This window comes from Mobula birostris, chromosome 2 (assembly GCF_030028105.1).
Source record: "Mobula birostris isolate sMobBir1 chromosome 2, sMobBir1.hap1, whole genome shotgun sequence".
Taxonomy (NCBI): Eukaryota; Metazoa; Chordata; class Chondrichthyes; order Myliobatiformes; family Myliobatidae; genus Mobula; species Mobula birostris.
In genome coordinates, this window is record NC_092371.1 from 41,643,217 (window position 1) to 41,663,251 (window position 20,035).

The following is a 20,035-nucleotide window of genomic DNA, read 5'->3' on the forward strand; positions in this document are numbered from 1 at the left end:
AAAGAGAAAGAAACTGATCCATATATTACAAGCCCCTCGACCAAGGAATCCAATAGATCAGGAATACAGCTCACCAACTTCCAAACACAACATATTTTTGTCATCATAAAGCAACACTTGAAAAATTAATTTAAAGAAGCAACTAATTAATTTGGAGAAACCTCTTCACTTATAATTCAGAATCAGATTTAATATCACTGGCATATGTTGTGAAGTTTGTTAACTTTGTGGTGTAAGTACAATACATGATACAATATTGGAAAAAATGAGTTACAGTGAGTATGTACATATGTATATTAAATAGTTAAGTTCAAGTACGTAGTGCAAAAACAGAAATAAATAAAAAAAAGTAGTGATGCAGTGTTCATGGGTTCAATGTCTATTTAGAAATCTGATGGTAGAGGGGAAGAAGCTGTTCCTGAATCCTTGAATGGGTGCCTTCAGCCTTCTGTGCCTCCTTCTTGATGGTAACAATGAGAAGCGGGCATGTCCTCTGTGGTGGGGGTCCTTAATGATATATGCCTGAGGTACCGCTCCTTGAAGATGTCTCAATACTGTGGAAGCTGGTACCCATGATAGTACTGACTAATTTTACAGCTTTCTGCAAATAAAATGTGGATTTCTTGCCACATGGAGTAGATACCAATTACATGGATGCACTTAAGGAAAACATACAAATTAAATAGAAAAAGAATTTGTATGTTTTCCTTAAATGCATCCATGTAATCCAGGAGTTTGGAGGCTGAGGAGGAGAATGCCTCCTAGTTTGTCCTCCTCACCAACGCCCCCCCCCCCACACACACACTTCTTATTCTGGCATTTTCCTCCTCCCTTTCCAGTCTTGACGAAGGGTTTCGGACCGAAATGTCAACTGCTTATTAATTTCCATAGATGCTGCCTGACCTACTGAGTCCCTCCAGCATTTTGTCTTTATTGTTCCAAGGTACCATTTTAGGCTGGTAAGGCAGATAGCCTGTTCCTGCACTTAAAATAATGCGCATTCATTATTTTCTCCTTTTTTCTTCAATACTATTTCCACTCCAACCTATTGCTGGCAGTGGTTGCCACAAAATGATCATGGGGACTCTTATTCCTGAAGCAGTCCTCGTCACAAAAACTAGTTGCCATTGGTGCGGGATTCTCAAAGGAGAGCGTACTGGTTGCGCATGTTTTATTGTCAGTTCAAGGCGGATGTTGAGTGCAAACATTCTTTTATTGTTTTTGGAAACTGTTAAGTCTTGCGTTACGGCGCCGTGCGTAGGAAGGTCTGGATTTAACAAAGCTGAGTTGATTAAAGTTCGCACTCATGCGGACGGGACACTTTAACCGCTACGACAGCAGCAGGAGGGTTTGTTTTGAATGAAGCACTAGCTTCCTGTAGGATCCTCCAACATGGCAAGCGGGGAGGGCACCGAGAGGTGGCGAGGCGACAAATACTCGGTGCTACTGCCCACCTACAACGAGAGGGACAATCTGCCACTTATCGTCTGGCTGCTGGTCCGATACTTCGATGAAAGGTACCCGGCTGCGCGCTGAGCAGCCAGCGCAAGCTCATTCCCCGGGTCGGTATCGCGGCTGACCCGCGGGTGTCCGTCGGAGGGTGGGGAAGGGAACTAGGGGACCGACCTGGGGCTGCCCTTCAGACTGAAACGGGGGGAGGGGTGTTGGGTGTGAGACCGGAGGTGAAGGGTTGAGGAGGTAAATGGGGCCGAGAACATCTGCTGGTTAAGATAGGAGACTACTGACTGCCATCCTGTTCCCCACAGTGTTACCAAAATGGGCAAAGGGCCGATTGATAGGCTAAATCCTTCAATCAAGATCTTTCCGAGTGGGGTCCACCCAAAACAAATACATTATTTTCCTTTCTGAATGTGGCTATTAATCATAGTATTTCTTGTGGGATTGGCATGTTGGATTACGTCAGTCAGAGAATTGAGCGTGGAGGTTGGGCCGTTTTGTTGCATTTGTACAGAATGTTGGTAAGGTCGCCCTTGCGTAATGTGTACAGTTTTGATTGCCCTGTTACTAGGAAGACTCCACTAAGCTGTAAAGATTGCAAATATTTACGAGAATGCTGCCCGGACACGAGGGTCTTAGTTATAGGGGGAGGTTGGGGAGGCTAAGACTTGATTCCTTGGAGCTCAAGAGACTTAGGGGTGACCTTATAGCGGTACATAAAATCATGAGGGCCATAGACAGGGTGACTGCATGCAGCTTTTTCCCAGGGAAGGAATTCAAAAACTAGACGGCATAGATTTAAGTTGACGTGGGTAAAATAAAGTGTCAGCTTGTTTACACAAAGATTGGTACGTATATGGAATGAGTAGCCAAAAGAAGTGGTCAAAACAGATACAAAAACAACTTTTAAAGGACATTTGACAAGTACATAGATAGGAAAAATTGAAAGGGATGTGACCTAAACGTGGACGAGTAAAACTAGCTTAGGCGGGCATCCTGGTTGGCATGGACGAGTTGGGCTGAAGGGCCTGTAGTACTCTTGACTATGATCTTGGAGTTGTCCAGTTAGTGAAGTAAATAGGGTGGAACGTACTGGCTGTAGGGATGGCCAAGTATTGTCCAGTTGAATGTATTTCAGTTATAATTCAGGAGATTGATTTGAAGAACCTTACAAAGTAAATGTCTGTAATTCTCTACAGTTACGATGAAGCCACCCTCAGGTTGGAAAGGCAACACCTCATATTCCATCTTGGTAGCCTCCAACCTGATAACATCGATTTCTTTAACTTCCAGTAATTTCTCCTCCCCTTCTCTCTTTTTCCATTTCCCATTCTGGTTCCCCTCTACCCCTTTTCTTCTCACTTGCCCATCACCTCCCTCTGGTGCCCTTCTTCATTCCCCTTCTTCCATGGTCCACTATCTTCTCCAGTTAGATCCTCCTTCAGCCCTTTACCTCTTCCATCTTTCACCTAGCTTCTCACTTCACCCCTCTGTCCTGGTTTCACTTGCCAGCTTGTTCTCCTTCTCCTAACCCCATCTTCTTATTATGGTTTTTAACTCTTCCTTCAAGTCCTGTTGAAGAGCCTAGGCTCAAAACATTGACTTTTTACTCCATTCCACAGATGCTGCCTGATTTGCTGAGTTCCTCCAACATTTTGTGTATGTAGCTCTGGATTTCCAGCATCTGTAGAAACTCTCATGTTTACCTAGATGAAAACTACTTATTGTCTGTGCTAAATAGGCTGTTTCAGAGGGTAGTTGAGAGTCAACCATGATGAGAGGTGTGAATCTGCATCTTGACTGATCAGGTATGAATAATAAATTTCTTTCTCTTAGTAACTCTGGAGATCAATCTGTTTTATGCCAACCAGTAGGTTCATGATTAATCAGATTCGCTTTATTGGCAGTATGTGAAATATACCAGAATTGATTGTGATTCGGTGCCAAGCATGAAAGACAGGACAATACCATTACAGACAACGCAAAAGCAAACAACAGTTTACAAGATGATAGTGCAAACAGCCACGAGCAATCAACAATTAGCAGAAAGGTCACATGAGCAAATGTCAATAATCAAACATAAATGTGAACATATGAACAGACTAAATCATTATCAACAGAACAAGGGGAGCAGGAAAGACCATTTAATGGATGTTGTGCAGGGACCGTTGGGATATTACACCTGAGTGGGTTTTGTTAAGAAGCTGGATAGCTACAGGAAAGAAGCTTTAAAGATAACGTGCAGTTCTGGTAGTGACCAGTGGTAGTTTTTTTATTCCAAATATGTTTTACAACTTGTATTTAAATTCTCAGTTGCCATGGTGGATTTGATTGTGTCTTTGGAATAACAGACCAAATCTCTGCATAATAGCAACTAACGATCACGGTACTACTGTACCTGCTCTCTCCTAAAGATTGTCAATTGGAAAATGCCTCTTAATAGGATGGCAAGGACCATGGCAAATAATGATGCATGATCTTTGGAAGGAACAACCTGATGCATTTCTTTCTGTTTTCTTAATGTGATCAAAAAATGTTGACTGGTTAAAGACACATTTAAATGTATGAAACAGTCAATTTCGAAGGCTGTTGTAAATGCTGGTTGCATTTTGCATTTGAAAGTCGTGCTGTAAATGAGCAATGCCTGGTAAATCCATAAAACGCTTTCCTGCCACAGAAAAGGAAAAGGTAAATGCCAAGCAGAAAGGCCGTTTAGCTCATCTTTCTCAAACGTTTCATAGAAATCTGATTACTGATGCACCACCCAAGAGGCCAGCGTGTCTTCCCAAAATTCATCCAAACTTTTCGTTATAATTTACAAACTTTTGTAATTTAAAGCACAGCTCTTCATTCCTTTAAAAACTGCCACTTTGACCAAGCTTTTATCCACAAATCTTAAAATTTATACTCTGTTTTAATGATCCTATTAAATATTCTGTGATATTTTACTGCTAAAGATGCATAAATATTGCTATGATGAATTTTCTATTCCAACCAGTACCCTGTATTTTCATGTGGGTGTTTGCCTTTTATCCGTCAGGCTAGGAAGTAGCTGATCAAGTTATTCTTATGATCAGCATAATGAAAGTTCAGTATCTCACTCCCAGGCTTAGATGCTTTTTTTGCTGATCAAAACCAAAACTATGCTTACTGTTAACAAGAGTTACTGTTTACTATTAAATATTAGTTGCTACCAGTTTACATACTTTCTAGACTTAACTAATTTGATTTCCTTGTTACTTAGTCTATACCAGTATCTCGATTTCAACTTTGCAAAGTGAGAGCATCTTACCAACTTATTCCTCAATTTGCTCTATACAGATATTGGAATGTCACAGCAGAAAAGACAGTATACTTAATGTACTATCTTCAGGAATTGTGTTTTCCTTGACTTTAAAAGGGCTGACAACCATTGAGTTCTGATTTCACTGACATGACATTGCGTCAGTTCCCTACACTACTGGCAGGAGTAGGAAACATTACAATGGAGTTGGACAGACTTCTAAGCTATTTATTTGCTTAACATTGGTTATATGGTAATACACCTTATTGAGAAGAAACATTCCATCAACCATATCACTTGAGATCTCCTTCACAGACAGTCCCTTGGGATCAAAGATGACTTTCTTCAAGTTATCTGGATTATGAGATGGCTACTGAGGCCAATGTATTAACTGCCAACATGTCCAAGGATGTGGCAGGAGATTGTGATGGGATAAGCAGGTGGGTTCCTTGCATTCCTCAGCTGCTAATGCAGACTTTCTGAGTACTCCCAGTTCATGGTTGCAATATTTTCAGTGCCATCCTGAATGTTCTTTATCCATTTATATCGTGAGCTATCATGGATCAGGACTTCAAAGGAGTCAGTGGGGATGTTGAACTTCCTCAAGGAAGCTTTGAGCACATCAATGAATATTTTTTCTTTCTCCACCTAGTGATCTACAATGAAGCTGGGAATAAACTATCTTGTTTTGGGTATGCAAATAGTGTGGGCTGCACAATGTAACATATGATGTACTTTCTAACTTTTGTAGCATCAGTTTTTGAATTGAACCCCAAAATTGTCAAACAGTAATGTTTAGAGAAATGGAGAATCAAGACTCATTTATTATCAAACAACATATAAATTATACAACCTTGAGATTTCCTTGCTCACAGGTAGCTACAAAGCAAGAAATCTAAAAGAACCGAGTTAAAGAAAAAAATTAAAAATGGAAGACCAACATTCAATGCGCAAGTGAAAGAAAAAAATACAAATCATGCAAACAATTGAAGTGAACGACAGCCATTACAAAATAGAATTGAGTCCTCAGATCTGAACCCTGGAGTAGGCCCAAAGCCTCGGTTATCAGTTTGTCGTATTAAAAGGCACGGAGCACTGTCTTCGTTGCCTCAGTGCTATGGAGATGACCATCGCGGAGAGCGAGTGAAATCGGCTCTCATCCCGACCATTGTTTAAATTGACCCAACAGCGGAACAGCGAAAGGCTCCAGTGCCCTGAGCAAGGAGTGAAGATCATGGAGAGTGAGCAAAATAGGCTCCTGCCTCCGATCTGGGCCAGCGTTTAAATTGTGAAAACAGTGTATTGTACCTGACGCTAGGAGCCAGGCAGCACTGCTGAGAAAGGCTTCTGGCCTAAGCCATGACGCCCAGCGACTCACTCCAGGCCCAGGTTCCATCACCTGGCCTGAAGCCGCATTCACTCACTTTAGATCAGCTCAGTGCCCAGAGCGATCCAACCTTGTACCCAGGCCGGTTGAGTGAGCGTCAGAACTTCTCTGCCCAGGCCCCGAATTCTCCCTTTGACGCTCAGAGCGACCCAACATCGCACCCGGGCCAGTTGAAGGAGCATAGGAACTCCCCTACCTGGGCCCAAACCTCTCCTTTCAGGGCCCAGAGTGATCCAACTTTGTTCCCAGGTCAGCTGTGCATGCATCAGAACTCCAACTGCAATGATTCTGCAACACACTACCTCACTCATCCCCCAAATGCCTCACCATCGCTCACTCCTTTATTGTTTGCGGTGATGATTTAACACAACTTACCACAGAAAAGATATTCTTAGTTATGCTTTTAGTCGGATTTCTTAATTTTTTGACAACTAGAAGCTGTCGCACACATTTGGTAGCACCATCACCACCAACATCCCTCAACACCAGCTCCATAGCCAAGAAAGCCCAGCAGCATCTCTACTTTCTGTGAAGGCTGAAAAAAGTCCATCTTCCACCCCCATCCTCAGCACTTTCTACAGAGGATGTATCGAGAGTATCCTGAACGGCTGCATTACTGCCTGGTTCAGAAATTGCACTGTCTCGGATCGCAAGACCCTGCAGCGGATAGTGAGGTCAGCTGAAGGGATCATCGGGGTCTCTTTTCCCGCCATTACAAGACATTTACACCACACGCTGCATCCACAAAGCTAACAGCATTATGACGGACCCCATGCACCACTCATACAAACTCTTCTCCCTCCTGCCATCTGGCAAAAGGTACCAAAGCATTCGGGCTCTCACAACCAGACTGTGTAACAGTTTCTCCCCCAAGCCATTAGTCTCCTCAATTCCCAGAGTCTAGTCTGACACCAACCTATACATACGTACTCCCTCCCCCTCCCAACTGAACACCACTCCACACCCTTTGCAATTTTTGCTCATTTCTTTCTCAATTCCTGCTAAAACATTGTTTACATTTACATTGACATCATTTATTATATTGTAGTTTGTCCTTTACCGTGCCTATTGTCTTGTTTATCAATTATTGTACTGTCTTGCACTGTTTTGTGCACTTTATGTAGTCCAGTGTAGGCCTGAAGTCTAATGTAGTTTTGTGTTGTTTCAGGTAGTCTAGTGTAGTTTTGTGTTGTTTCAGGTAGTCTAGTATAGTTTTGTGTTGTTTCAGGTAGTCTAGTGTAGTTTTGTGTTGTTTCAGGTAGTCCAGTGTAGTTTTGTGTTGTTTCAGGTAGTCTAGTGTAGTTTTGTGTTGTTTCAGGTAGCACCATGGTCCTGGAGGATCATTGTTTCATTTTTACTGTGTATTGTACCAGCAGTTATGGTTGAAATGACACTCAAAGCGACTTGACTTGATCTTAACCAGAAGCTAAAGCATCGTTGAAGTTATATGTGTGTATGAAATATATTTTGTATTTCTTCAATAATACATTTAATAGTTGCCTATGAAGATTCTGTAAGTTCTGTAACTGATAATATGCTTAATCACGTTCTGCAGATTTTCTCTATAGTTCTATCGCTAGTATATGAAGTGTTGTGGCTAGTCTGGCTACCAGTCTGTGGTGGCCAGTGCGATCATGTTTGCTGTTGTGTGCTGGGGCAGCAGGCTGAGGGTAGCAGACACCAACAGAATCAACAAACTCATTTGTAAGGCCAGTGATGTTGTGGGGATGGAACTGGACTCTCTGACGGTGGTGTCTGAAAAGAGGATGCTGTCCAAGTTGCATGCGATCTTGGACAATGTCTCCCATCCACTACGTAATGTACTAGTTGGGCACAGGAGTACATTCAGCCAGAGACTCATTCCACCGAGATGCAACAGAGAGCGTCATAGGAAGTCATTCCTGCCTGTGGCCATCAAACTTTACAACTCCTCCCTTGGAGGGTTAGACACCCTGAGCCAATAGGCTGGTCCTGGACTTATTTCCTGGCATAATTTACATATTACTATTTAACTATTTATGGTTTTATTACTATTTATTTATGGTGCAACTGTAACGAAAACCAATTTCCCCAGGGATCAATAAAGTATGACTATGACTTATGTTGCACAGTATCATAAATAGACATTGGCTGTAATGTCTTGAACTCTGTCCCACCATTCAGTTACATTATTTATAATCTATATCTGATTTATCTCCCTCTCCTTATTTCACTGTGTACCATTGTATTTTCGTCCTTCCAAATATGTTGTGCCTAGATGGAGCATTTTGAGCAGAATAATTTACTGATATTTATAGACTGGCATTAAACACTGAGACCTATACAACACAATAAAGGCATTGGCATAAAATTAGTCTTCTGGCTTTTTGTTTTAAAAAGATTTTCCTCCATAATTTTGTTTTTTTTTAAGTAACAGATGCACTTAATAAAGTAATTAAGAATATAATTCATGGACTTTTTTTTACATTAAGAATATAATCTGATGTTGAAAGTGCTAATGTAAATTGTGGCACAGAACACTCTAGTAATGAAAATTATGGCATCTGAAGATGTGCTGCAACAATATGAACATCTTAAATTGAATTGTGCCAGAGCTATAGATTTCAACTTACCATTATCTGAGCCATTGGCATTTAAAGACTTTACTTTGATCGTAGAGATCGCAGTAAACACAGAGGCATTTACATCCATTAGAGAAAACATACTGTCAACCCAATAATGAGAGCTGGATTTTAACTCGTGGACTAAATTGAAAAGCCAGAGACACTTGCAGTGCACAATGTGTTCATCTATCTGTTTTTTTAAGTTGTATGTCATTATTGGTGGTGTATTTTCAATTTAAGCCACAATGAAATACGTTTTTATAAATTTTAAACAGTTCATAAAAGGAGATTTAAAACATATTCCTCTTGAATTTGTACAAGTGGAAACAGCAGATGGCTGTAAAGTGTTTTGTTTCTTTTTGCCCATGCAGCAAAATGAATCCTTATTAGCAGTATTAGGAATATTCCAAAGATTCAGTTTAATTAGTTGATTACAACTTTACCTCTGCCTGCCCTTAATTTGAGCGTTTAGTACACACAGTGTAGTACTGAGGGAGGAGTGCGTAGTTTGAGTTTTTCAGATGAAATATTAAACAGATTACATCCACTTATTGTATGGCTCATAATGAATGTTAAAAATCTTGTGACTCTATTCCAAGAACACCAGGGAATTTATTCATTTCCCCAGGGCACAATTTTCCCTAAAGAACATATTAATGTTCTTATTGCTATTTATGGAATTCTGTTGTACATCAGTAGTTCTTAAAATTAGAAAGTAAGTGTCCTTCTGGAATTATTGACGCACTTCAAGCCACCTTTGTTGTGATCTGTGAAAGACCTGTAAGACAATTATAAGCCCTAAATAGGTGTTATGCCCATTTCAAGAGCAGTTCAGTCCCTGAAGGAGAGAAATCAGAGAAATTTGGAGATTCCTTAAGGACCCAAGTCTAAGTTTCAAAATATATAAAAATAACTTCCATATTTTCCTGCATTAATAAACACTACTCTCAAATGAATTCATTACATGATGTCTTTGATAATATCAAAGGCATCATTAAGGAAAATATACTTGAAATTATTTTCTAGGTTTGGTAATAATTTAGTGGATGCCATATTGAATCTGTGAATCTTATGTAAAGGTGCTTGAAGTAGCACCGTATTCATAAAGATGGTTAGGTAGTTATTACAAAAGCATTATCAGTTTGGCTGTTTACATTTGTTTTAGTTTTCTCTGTCTGCTCTTTTTAAAAGTTATGATTTTCTGAAGTGTTGTTAGGCAATAATGTAATGAAGCCTTCACTATAGGATCTGCATGTCTTCAACTAAGTTTACTTTTTATTTTTATAATTCCTTTGTTCTATTTTATAAATGAAATTATATTTGCAATATAGTCACATCAGTTACATTTTACAGAATATAGAGTGCCAACAAAAAAACAAATTTATGAAAATAGTTTAAAAATATTTTCTATTATTTGGTTTTACTTGAATTTGCTTGTAGTAAATTAGAAAATACACTTTTATACATTTACAGCATATAATGTGTTATGTATTTGATTGTGGAAGTGATCTAACATTTTAAAAGCCACATAAACTAATGGGAATATATAAACACAACCTGAGATTAATTGTTGTTGGCTTGGTTTGGGGTTCAGTGGAATTCGTAACTCGTCTGAGTTTCTAATGAATATAAGATTTTGTTTTACAATGTTATTCTGTTCATAGAATCATAGAGGCATGGAAAAGTATAGCATAGAAACAGGTCTTTCAGCCCATCTAGTCCATGCCAAACCATTTATAGATTCAGTTAGGATTTAACTTCTTCATTTTTCATAGTTGACTCCCTCAGCACCTAAACTATGCTGATGGCTTATTGATGTGAGTAGCATTTATGACGGATTATTAATGAAATTTGATTCCATGATGAAGTGAGCCCAATCCTGACAATTTTTTTCCATTCTTCCAATAAAAAATGATGTCCAACTGTAAGGCAACAGTAGTCTCACAGATAAATAAATCTTGTCGAAATTGAACAGAACTTGTGTGCTAAAAATAATTAGCTGAAATGAAAAACAAGGTCTTAAGCATAAGTTGGAGACCTTGATTCATGAAATAAGGTCTAAATAATAAGGCAATATATCCAGAGTCTAATCACACCACAATTCCTATGCTGACTGAACATGGAACTCACACATTTTTTAAGTATATAAAGGGTAAAAGAGAGTCGAGGGTAGATATAGGACCAATACAAAGTGACACTGAAGATATTGTAATGAGAGATGCAGAGATGACAGAGGAACTGAAAGCGTATTTTGCATCAGACTTCACCGTGGAAGATGTGTGCAGTATACTGGACATTCAAGAGTGTCAGGGAAGTGAAGTATGTGCAGTTGAAATTACGACTGAGAAGGTGCTCAGGAAACTTAATGTTCTGAGGGTGGATGAATCTCCTGGACCTGATGGAATGCACCCTCGGGTTCTGAAGGAAGTAGCTAGAGAGGTTGCAGAGGCATTAACAATGATCTTTCAAGAATCGATAGATCCTGGCATTGTACCAGATGACTGGAAAATTGCAAATGTTACTCTGCTACTTAAGAAGTGTGGGAGGCAGCAGAAATGAAACTATAGATTTGTTAGCCTGACATCAGTGGTTGGGAAGTTGTTGGAATCGATTGTTAGGGATGAGATTATGGTGTACCTGGAGGCATATGACAAGATAGGCCAAAGCCAGCATGGTTTCCTGAAAGGAAAATCCTGCCTGACAAACCTACTGCAATTCTTTGAGGAAGTTACAAACAGGGTAGACAAAGGAGAGGCGATAGACGTGGTGTACTTGGATGTTCAGAAGGACTTTGACAAGGTTCCGCACATGAGGCTGCTTAGCAAGATAAGGTCCCATGGAATTGCATGGAAGTTACTAGTGTGGGTAGAGCATTGGCTGGTCGGCAGAAAGCAGAGAGTGGGAATAAAGGGATCTTATTTTGGCTGGCTGCCAGTTACCAGTGGAGTTCCACAAGGGTTGATGTAGAGACTGCTGCTTTTTACGATGTATGTCAATGATTTGGACTACGGTATTAATGGACTTGTGGCTAAATTGCTGATGGTACAAAGATAGGTGGAGGAGCGGGTAATGTTGAGGAAATTGAGAGCCTGCAGACAGACTTAGATAGTTTAGGGGAATGGGCAAAGAAGTGGCAAATGAAATACAATGTTGGAAAGTGTCTGGTCATGCACTTTGGTGGAAGAAATAAACGGGCAGACTATTATTTCAATGGGGAGAGAATTCAAAATGCAGGGATGCAAAGGGACTAGGGAGTCCTTGTGCGGGATACCCTAAAGGTTAACCTCCAGGTTGAGTCGGTTGTGAAGAAGGTGAATGCAATGTTGGCATTCATTTCTAGAGGTATAGAATATAAGATCAGGGATGTGATGTTGAGGCTCTGTTATGCACTCGTGAGACCACACTTGGAGTATTGTGTGCAGTTTTCTTATTTTAGAAAGGATATACTGACTTTGGAGAGGGTTCAGAAGATTCATGAAAATGATTCCAGGAATAAAAGGGTTACCGTATGAGGAACACCTGGCAGCTCTCGGGCTGTATTCCCTAGAGTTCAGGAGAATGAGGGGGGATCTCATAGAAACTGAATGTTAAAAGGCCTGAACAGATTAGATACGGCAAAGTTATTGCCCATGGTAAAGGAGTCTAGGACAAGAGGTCACGACTTCAGGATTGAATGACGTCCATTTAGAACTGAGATGCGGAGAAATTACTTTAATCAGGGGGTGGTAAATCTGTGGAATTTCTTGCCACAAGCGGCTGTGGAGGCCAAGTCACTGGGTGTATTTAAGGCAAAAATAGATAGGTTCTTGATTAGCCAGGGCATCAAAGGGTATGGAGTGAAGGCAGGGGAGTGGGGATGACTGTAAGAATCGGATCAGCCCATGATTGAATGGCGGAGCAGACTCGATGGGCCAAATGGCCTACTTCTCCTATATTGTATGGTCTGTTGGTCTTATTTCTCTAATGAACATAATAGGTGCAATAAATGGATAATGTTGATCATAAATGTGACAAATTCATTATTCTATATAACAAAAGGACAAAAATAATTACATGCTGTGGAAATATTAATATTATGGAATTAACAATAGAGCTGTGGGCAGATTGTGTCTGTCTATTATTGTGACTTGGATGAAGATCAAACCACATTGTATGAGTAATTAGTGCAGGAAATCAGGTAATTGCAAAGGGTTCACTAAGTTTTTCTTGCAACTGTACTTCCTTTAGGCCATCCCTTCAGCCTCCTTTGCTCCAAGGAAAGTAAGCCCAGTCGATTCAATCACTTTCCGTAACTAAGATTCTGCATTCCAGGCAACATCCTGGTAAATCTCCTCTTGCACTCTCTACCGTACAATCACATCCTTGCGCAACCTTAAATAGTGTTTTGTGAAATTACAATGTAACAGCCCAAATTTAATATTCTATGTCCTGACCTATAAAAATAAGCATTCCATATGTTTTCCTCACCATTCCATTTAAAAACTTCGGAATAATCTGTTTTGTTCACCAATCTAACCCACAACTCTGAAGAGCTTTAAAACAACTTGTTTTTTGAGAATGAATGCATGTAACTACTTCAGTTCTGCGAACACTATGTATACCATATATGCAAAATAGAACAAAGTTTCCCCAAAGCTAGTAGAGCCATTGTCTCACAGCTACAAGGAGCTGAATTTGAGCCTGACCTTCAGTGCTGTCTGTGTGGAGTTTGTCCATCCTCCTTGTGACCACATGGGTTTCCTCTGGGTGCTTGGGTTTCCAAAGTGTGAAGGTGAGTGGTAGAATCTGGGAGGAGTGGGACTGGGGAGGGGATAAAGGGAGAATAAACAGGGGTTAGGATTAGTTTAAAAGGGCATTTGGAGCTTCGCGAGGTCTCTGGGTTAAAGAGCCTGTTTCAGTACTGGATGACTGCGATATTAAAAGATGAAAAAAACATTGGATTAGGTTTTCCACTTTGTTCAAGTTAGCAAGGGAATAAAAACATGATTGCAGTCATTTTGCCAACTACGCAAACATAAAAGGGCAATTCATGTAATTCTGGTACTCTCATTTGACCTCTTCCACCTTGCAGAATTTAACTATCTACAAGAATACTAAAGCCTATTCAGCAGGGTAGAGCAACTGGTTTGGTTCAGGAAACTAAATCTATTGACAATGGAACAAATGAGCATTCCTTGTAGTGAATCTTTACCACAAATTGGAAATTTTTGGTTTATTGCCTATCAGTCTGGCATTGCAACTGATTAATGATATGAGACTTATCACATACTATACTGGAAACCTATTTATTGACCACCTACAGATTCAATGGCTTTATTACATTTTCTGATGGCTATACATTATTTTTGGGGTCAGACATAAAATGCAATAAAATTGGTCCAGATTTTGCTTTCATACAACAGCAACAGGTAAGGCAAAGCCATCTGTGATTTAGCATCCAACTGATTCGTCGCTAATGAAACAGCCATTGATTCCCATATTAAAATATTTTTACAGAATTGTATTTATTTCAGGCAAAAATTAGGTATCCTTTTATCACTCTTATGTAATTTCTTAATAAATATAAGTACAGAATGATGAAATCATTTTAAATTTGAATGTACCCAGTCCTTTTAGGTGTTAAAATCAATATTTATTTTTTTTAAGCAACTGTTAATGTATGGAAATGTAAGAAACTTTTATGGTAGCCTGTATTTTGAAATGTTTCTCAGAAGTACAAACAATATCACAATTTACATATTAACAAAAAAATTAACAAAGTTAAAAATCAAAGAAAATAAAATAAAACTTTTAATATGAGTAGGGTGTTTCAGTGTTTGATTTGATTCAGTTCAGGGTGCTTTATTATTTGATAGTGAACTGTAAAAATTTTGATTTCTAAAGCACTACTCAATTAAAGGTGTTAGAATCGATCACCAACAAGTTCAGGCTTTACTTTGTTTCCTAATTCTTAATGTTCTTGCACCTAATCATGAACACCAAAATATTGCCCATTTCTGCTCAGCTTTACTCTGCTGGTTACTTTGGCTACCATCACACCAGTGACATGCACATCTAATAAACAAATGATTAGTATTTTTGAAAATCATATGTGGCATTCTTAAAAAAAAGAATGAAAATGTAAAATCTGCATATTTGACATTTATTGTTGACTTGAATATTTATCAGAGAGGGGAAATAAAAGTATTCTTCCAAGTAAGTCTGAAGAGTGTTGCTTCAGGTTTTGTCAAAATTCAAAACAAAATCTTGAGCTGTATATGAACTGTAATTTAATCATTGGCTTTCCTTTCTCAGGTCAATGGAATATTTTCCATAGATACAAATTGGCTTTGTTTTGATTGCAAATTCCAAGCAATTAGGTTGATTAATGCTACAAAGTAGTGTAGACACCATTTTCCCCCCTAACAACATTGTTGTAGAATGCTATGATGTTAATCTTGTGTATTAACTGTTATCTTGGTGAAGGTCAGAGGGGAATTGAAAATACTGTTGTGGCAATTATTTCAAATAATTTTTTTTCCACATCAATCCGCTATCTTTAACTAAAGCTTAACTTTCCTGCATAGATGGAAAATAACTGTGCTGGTGGACAACAGCCAACAATACATTGTTGTATAATAAAAGTGCCAGGCATTGGTTGTTTTGTTGCTATGATCCCAACATAGCAACCAGTTATAGTATACACATCTCCAGATGTGGTAAAGCTAGCTCTAATTCTGTTTAAACAAAAAAAGCTGAAATTGGTGCACACAAAGGGTAAAATCATGAATTTTTTTTTCAGACAAAAGCTTCAGTTTTCTTGATTTAAAAAAAATAATTTAAATATTCCCCTTTTAGCTTGCTGGCTATATTGTACTATGGATAAAATTTGTTGGGCGTTTAAATTGCATCTAATAATCCTTGGTAATTATGCTTTTTTAAAAGCTAAGCTTCCAAAAGTGGTATTTAAAAGATTTTTGAACCCAGCTTAATGAAATTGACTGATTGAAAGTTTGGCAAAATGAAGTGATACTGCTTTTTAGACACCTGTTACCAGCAACCAGAGTGCCCTCACCAATGGAACAGAGGTTGCACAGAGAGCAAAACTCCAACATGCTCTCATAACCTCCGAAGACCACTCAAACTTTTTATAACCAATTCAAAGATGCAAGCATTGCTTGCAGGGTGTTTATTGTCTATCCCCAAGTACATGTAATCAATGAGCACCTTTAAAGGAAGTCCATTGCATGTGTACAGATTGTTTAAATGTGAAAGACAAGATCAAACTAAGTGTCCATTGAATTAAAGGGGTTTACTAGCACTGCCCCTCCACACAATAGCACGTGTAGCATTTGTCAAAAGCTCTATTTTTTAAGAAACACACATACTGATCTAATATATCTATAAGTTTGGCCATATTTCAGTTTTTCCACATTTTTTTGTGATCTTAGCAGTAGTATTAATGCTATTTACTTTGAACTTACAGATCCAACCAGGATTGCTAGAATATCACCCATTTCTGGATTTAATTAAGTTGTCTCATCTCGACCCTTAGAAACATTTACACTTTGGCTCTCCTGTAGGAATGTACTTATTCTTGAGTATAGTTGTTATTTATTGTCTTAAGTATTCTCTTGAATATCATAGTGTAGGATCAAATAGTATGTGATTTTCAAAAAAAAATCTTTTTCCAATCTTTATGAGATTATTCTTAGAACCGCTTATTTCTACTATTTCCGAAAAGTTCCATCTTCTCATTTCTGACCTACCAGGACTGTGTCAAGAACTGTATTGTGCAAACTGAACTGCTGGCCTTTGCAGTTGTGCATTGCTTTCAGAATCAGAATCAGAATCAGGTTTATTATCACTGGCATGTGATTGAAATTTGGTAACTTAGTTCAATTCAATACATAATCTAGCAGAAAGAAAAAAAAATAAAAACAATAATAAACAAGTAAATCAATTACATATATTGAATAGATTATTTTTAAAAAGTGCAAAAACAGAAGTACTGTATATTTTAAAGAAAGTGGGAGAGTGTCCAAAGCTTCAATGTCTATTTAGGAATCGGATGGCAGAGGGGAAGAAGCTCCACATTCTTATTTTAAATTGGGTTGAATAAGATTTAACTAGGACATGAGTCTAAACATCAATATTTCCACTGTAGTGCAGCACGTTGTGGATTGTGGTGTTGATCTCTAGCTTAGAAACATTGCTGCTAAAAAATGTTTTATTTTCATGTTCGGTTGATCCTCCCTGGCCTGTTACTTCAGTGTCTCGTTTTAACACGTGAATTGACGATTTTGCTTCTTCATTGAAGCAGGGTGGTAAGGAGAATTGGAATAGTGCTTTATTCCATTGCTACTCATATGATGCAACCTCTTATTTAAGACAGCTTTGATTTCCTGTATCATACATTCTTAGTTGAGTTATTACTGCCACTTAATATAAAATCATCCAACTATTTTCACAGTAATTTATTTGCATTGTTCGGAATGGTGTTGCAGCTCATTTAGGCAGCTGGAGTAGTGCTTTTGCAGGTTGTGCTTTGCAATGACATACTGGTTAGATCCTAACTCTCTTTGCTATTAATCAGAATCATGTTTACTATCACTGACATACTATATTTGTGAAATTTGTTGTTTGGCGGCAGCAGTACAGTGCAATACATAAATAATTACTGTAACTTACAATAAGAAAAATAAAAAAATAACTAGTGCAAAAGACATTACACATTTAATATACCAAGTCTTCTGAAAACAGTTCTTCCATAAATGTGCTTTTGAGGTCCTTTTATTCTTCTACTCCACTTTGTATTCTTTGTGGATAGACAATTCAAAGTCTTCATCTTTATTCAAATATACTGAGCCAGCCATGCAGCATAAAAATAGGGCTTATGACCCACTTAGTTTATTCCAATTATCAAGCATCCATTTAAACTAAATTTTCCCCCATTCCTATTGACTATTAAGGGATTCTAGTTTTGCTATTTATTCGCTTGCAGCACTGGAGGTCAGGATTGAACGTGAGTCGTGGAGCTATGTATGAGCAGTTCTCTGTTGCACCACTGAGCCACCTTTGTGCCTGAATCTTCATCCACGTGTGTTCATGTACTTGGCTTAAAATCTGATTGATTTGTTAAGTACATTTTTCCCCCATTTAGTGGCATCCTATCAGCTGTAGAGTTTAAATTTCTGCGTAAAATTATAACCATAATTTGTGTATTGTCTTGTTTGGATGCTTCGTGCTCAGTTTCATAGTAATATTGAAACAGGAGTTTGGCAACTAACCTGTATTTATGATGCTCACTTTCGGAATAGCAAGCTTCAGTGTCCAAATGGACAACAAAGTTTTGTAAGTAATGTGAATCGTCTTTCAAATACAAAATAGTACAGACTGGCAACTCAAAATATAATCACCAGCATTTTCTTTGAATTTAGTTTTTTTTCCATTTTTGATCAACATTGTGACATTTAGCATAAATAATAGATTTCCCATGACGATCCTTGAGACTGCACATGGAAACATTGCAAACAAGTTTTAAAGTAAAGTTTAGTGTTGTAATCACCCAAAAAGGATTCACTGTTGAATCCAGGAAGACACAGCTAATTGGATGCTCAGTTGGCTTAATGGTATGAAACAAAGGGTGATGATGGAAGGTTTTTTTTGGAATGAGGCCCATGAATAGTGGTGTACCATCTGAGGGGAATAATCCTCATAGTGATTTTCAACAAGGTATACATCTCTAGAGTTAGAAAATATGTGATAGCATTGCACCAGTGTTAGCTTTGTTACTTCAAATAAGTAATCACTTTTTGTATATATTCCATAGTAACATCAGTACAGCAGAAAACGTTACCCCACCCCACAAAAGGTAAAAAAGCCTCATTTGGAGAGATTTCTGGAGTTTTATTAATGTCAAGATATTTTCCATATTGTATCAAATCCAAACAATCAAGCTCTTGTCATAGCATATAGAATTACAGTACAATAATTCAAATGTGGAGTTCCACACGACCATAACCTAGGCCCCATTTGCTTGTAAAATGAATATATTTAATCAAAGACTGCTTTCCATACTTTGTTTTCCATACTTTCATAACCTATTAATAATCATAATTTTCCAAGTCTAACACATCTTCATCTGAACTTTCCACACTCTGAGGTGGATGCCTGGTTCTTACAGTCTGCCAGTCTACACATGTCAGTACACCTGAGGCCATTTGCAACACACACTCATCTTGAGGGTGAAAGTTTTTTTGGACAGTTACAGGCCAGTAGATCCAGGACGGCAGTGAGTGCTGGCTGGCCTTCCATCCAGTGCACCACCTGTTGTTCAGCTTCCTCTTCTCTCTCATCCTTTGCCAACAGGGCTTGGCGCTTGTGGGTCCTTCTCCAAACATCTTCTCCATATACCAGCCTGGTAGTTGGCTCGCTGTGCATGTTTTGTTAAGCAGTCCTTGCAAGGTGAGAGTTGATGACTTTCGATTTCACCTTTTTTGGCACAGAAAAGGTGATAACCTGAGCTCATTGACCTTGGTGGTCGATGCTTTTGGGGCATACAGGAGACATGTAAATGCCTCCAGTTTGTCCATCAGTTCTGGCGAGAGGTTCCATTCCTGACCCAACTCTAAGAATGTGTCCTGAGTTTCCCTGGTACTGGTCAGAAGTTTTAGGGCACTTGTTTTCCCTTTGCCTGCAGAAGTGCTTACAGTGTCACATCCTGTATATGCGTGCAACACAATGAGAGCCCTGCAAACCTCTATGCCAACAGTGGCAGCAACCTTCCTGATGTCTACAAGCCTTGTATGGGTTCTAGTGCCATACTCCTGGAACCATGGGGCCTCAATCTTGTCACAAAATGTTAAAGACATGATAAAGACATCTGTGTCTTCTGAGCAGATCACAACAGATTGGTATCCATCTCTTGTGGCATGGGAAGCATGGAGAAGTAGGCGGCCATCTACTTCTTGTTGACACTGAAGAGCTGACACCTCCTCACTGTCTTGAGATGTGATTCTGTAACATTTGTCATTCACAGTTGCATATAGAATCTTCTCCTGTAGCTTTGCTCTGTACTTCGCCTTCCTCCATTCATGGACTATGAAGCTACTGAGACTATTTTTGTTACTGACTTCGGTGAGGAAGCTCCTCCACTGCCTCACCATCTGTGTGTCTGTGATACCTTGCAACTCATGACCAGTCTCTTCACCCCGTAGAGATCCTTCACTATTCTTGATAGAGTTCTCCTTGTATGTGTCGAACACAACATCTATTCTGCTGCTCCGACTGCCTTCCCTTAGAGCCATACCCAGAATTGTTGTG

At 38.9% G+C, this 20,035-nt stretch overlaps 1 protein-coding gene across 1 annotated transcript in view; it reads left to right on the top strand.

Annotated features, from left to right (window-relative positions):
* The first annotated feature begins 1,201 nt into the window (after positions 1–1,201).
* dpm1 (dolichyl-phosphate mannosyltransferase subunit 1, catalytic) overlaps positions 1,202–20,035 on the top strand; it is a 65,074-nt gene continuing 46,240 nt past the window's right edge. Inside the window, exon 1 of the mRNA XM_072239963.1 lies at positions 1,202–1,517. Within this exon, the coding sequence (XP_072096064.1) occupies positions 1,393–1,517 (125 nt within the window). The 5' untranslated portion in view covers positions 1,202–1,392. The remainder of the gene's footprint in view (positions 1,518–20,035) is intronic.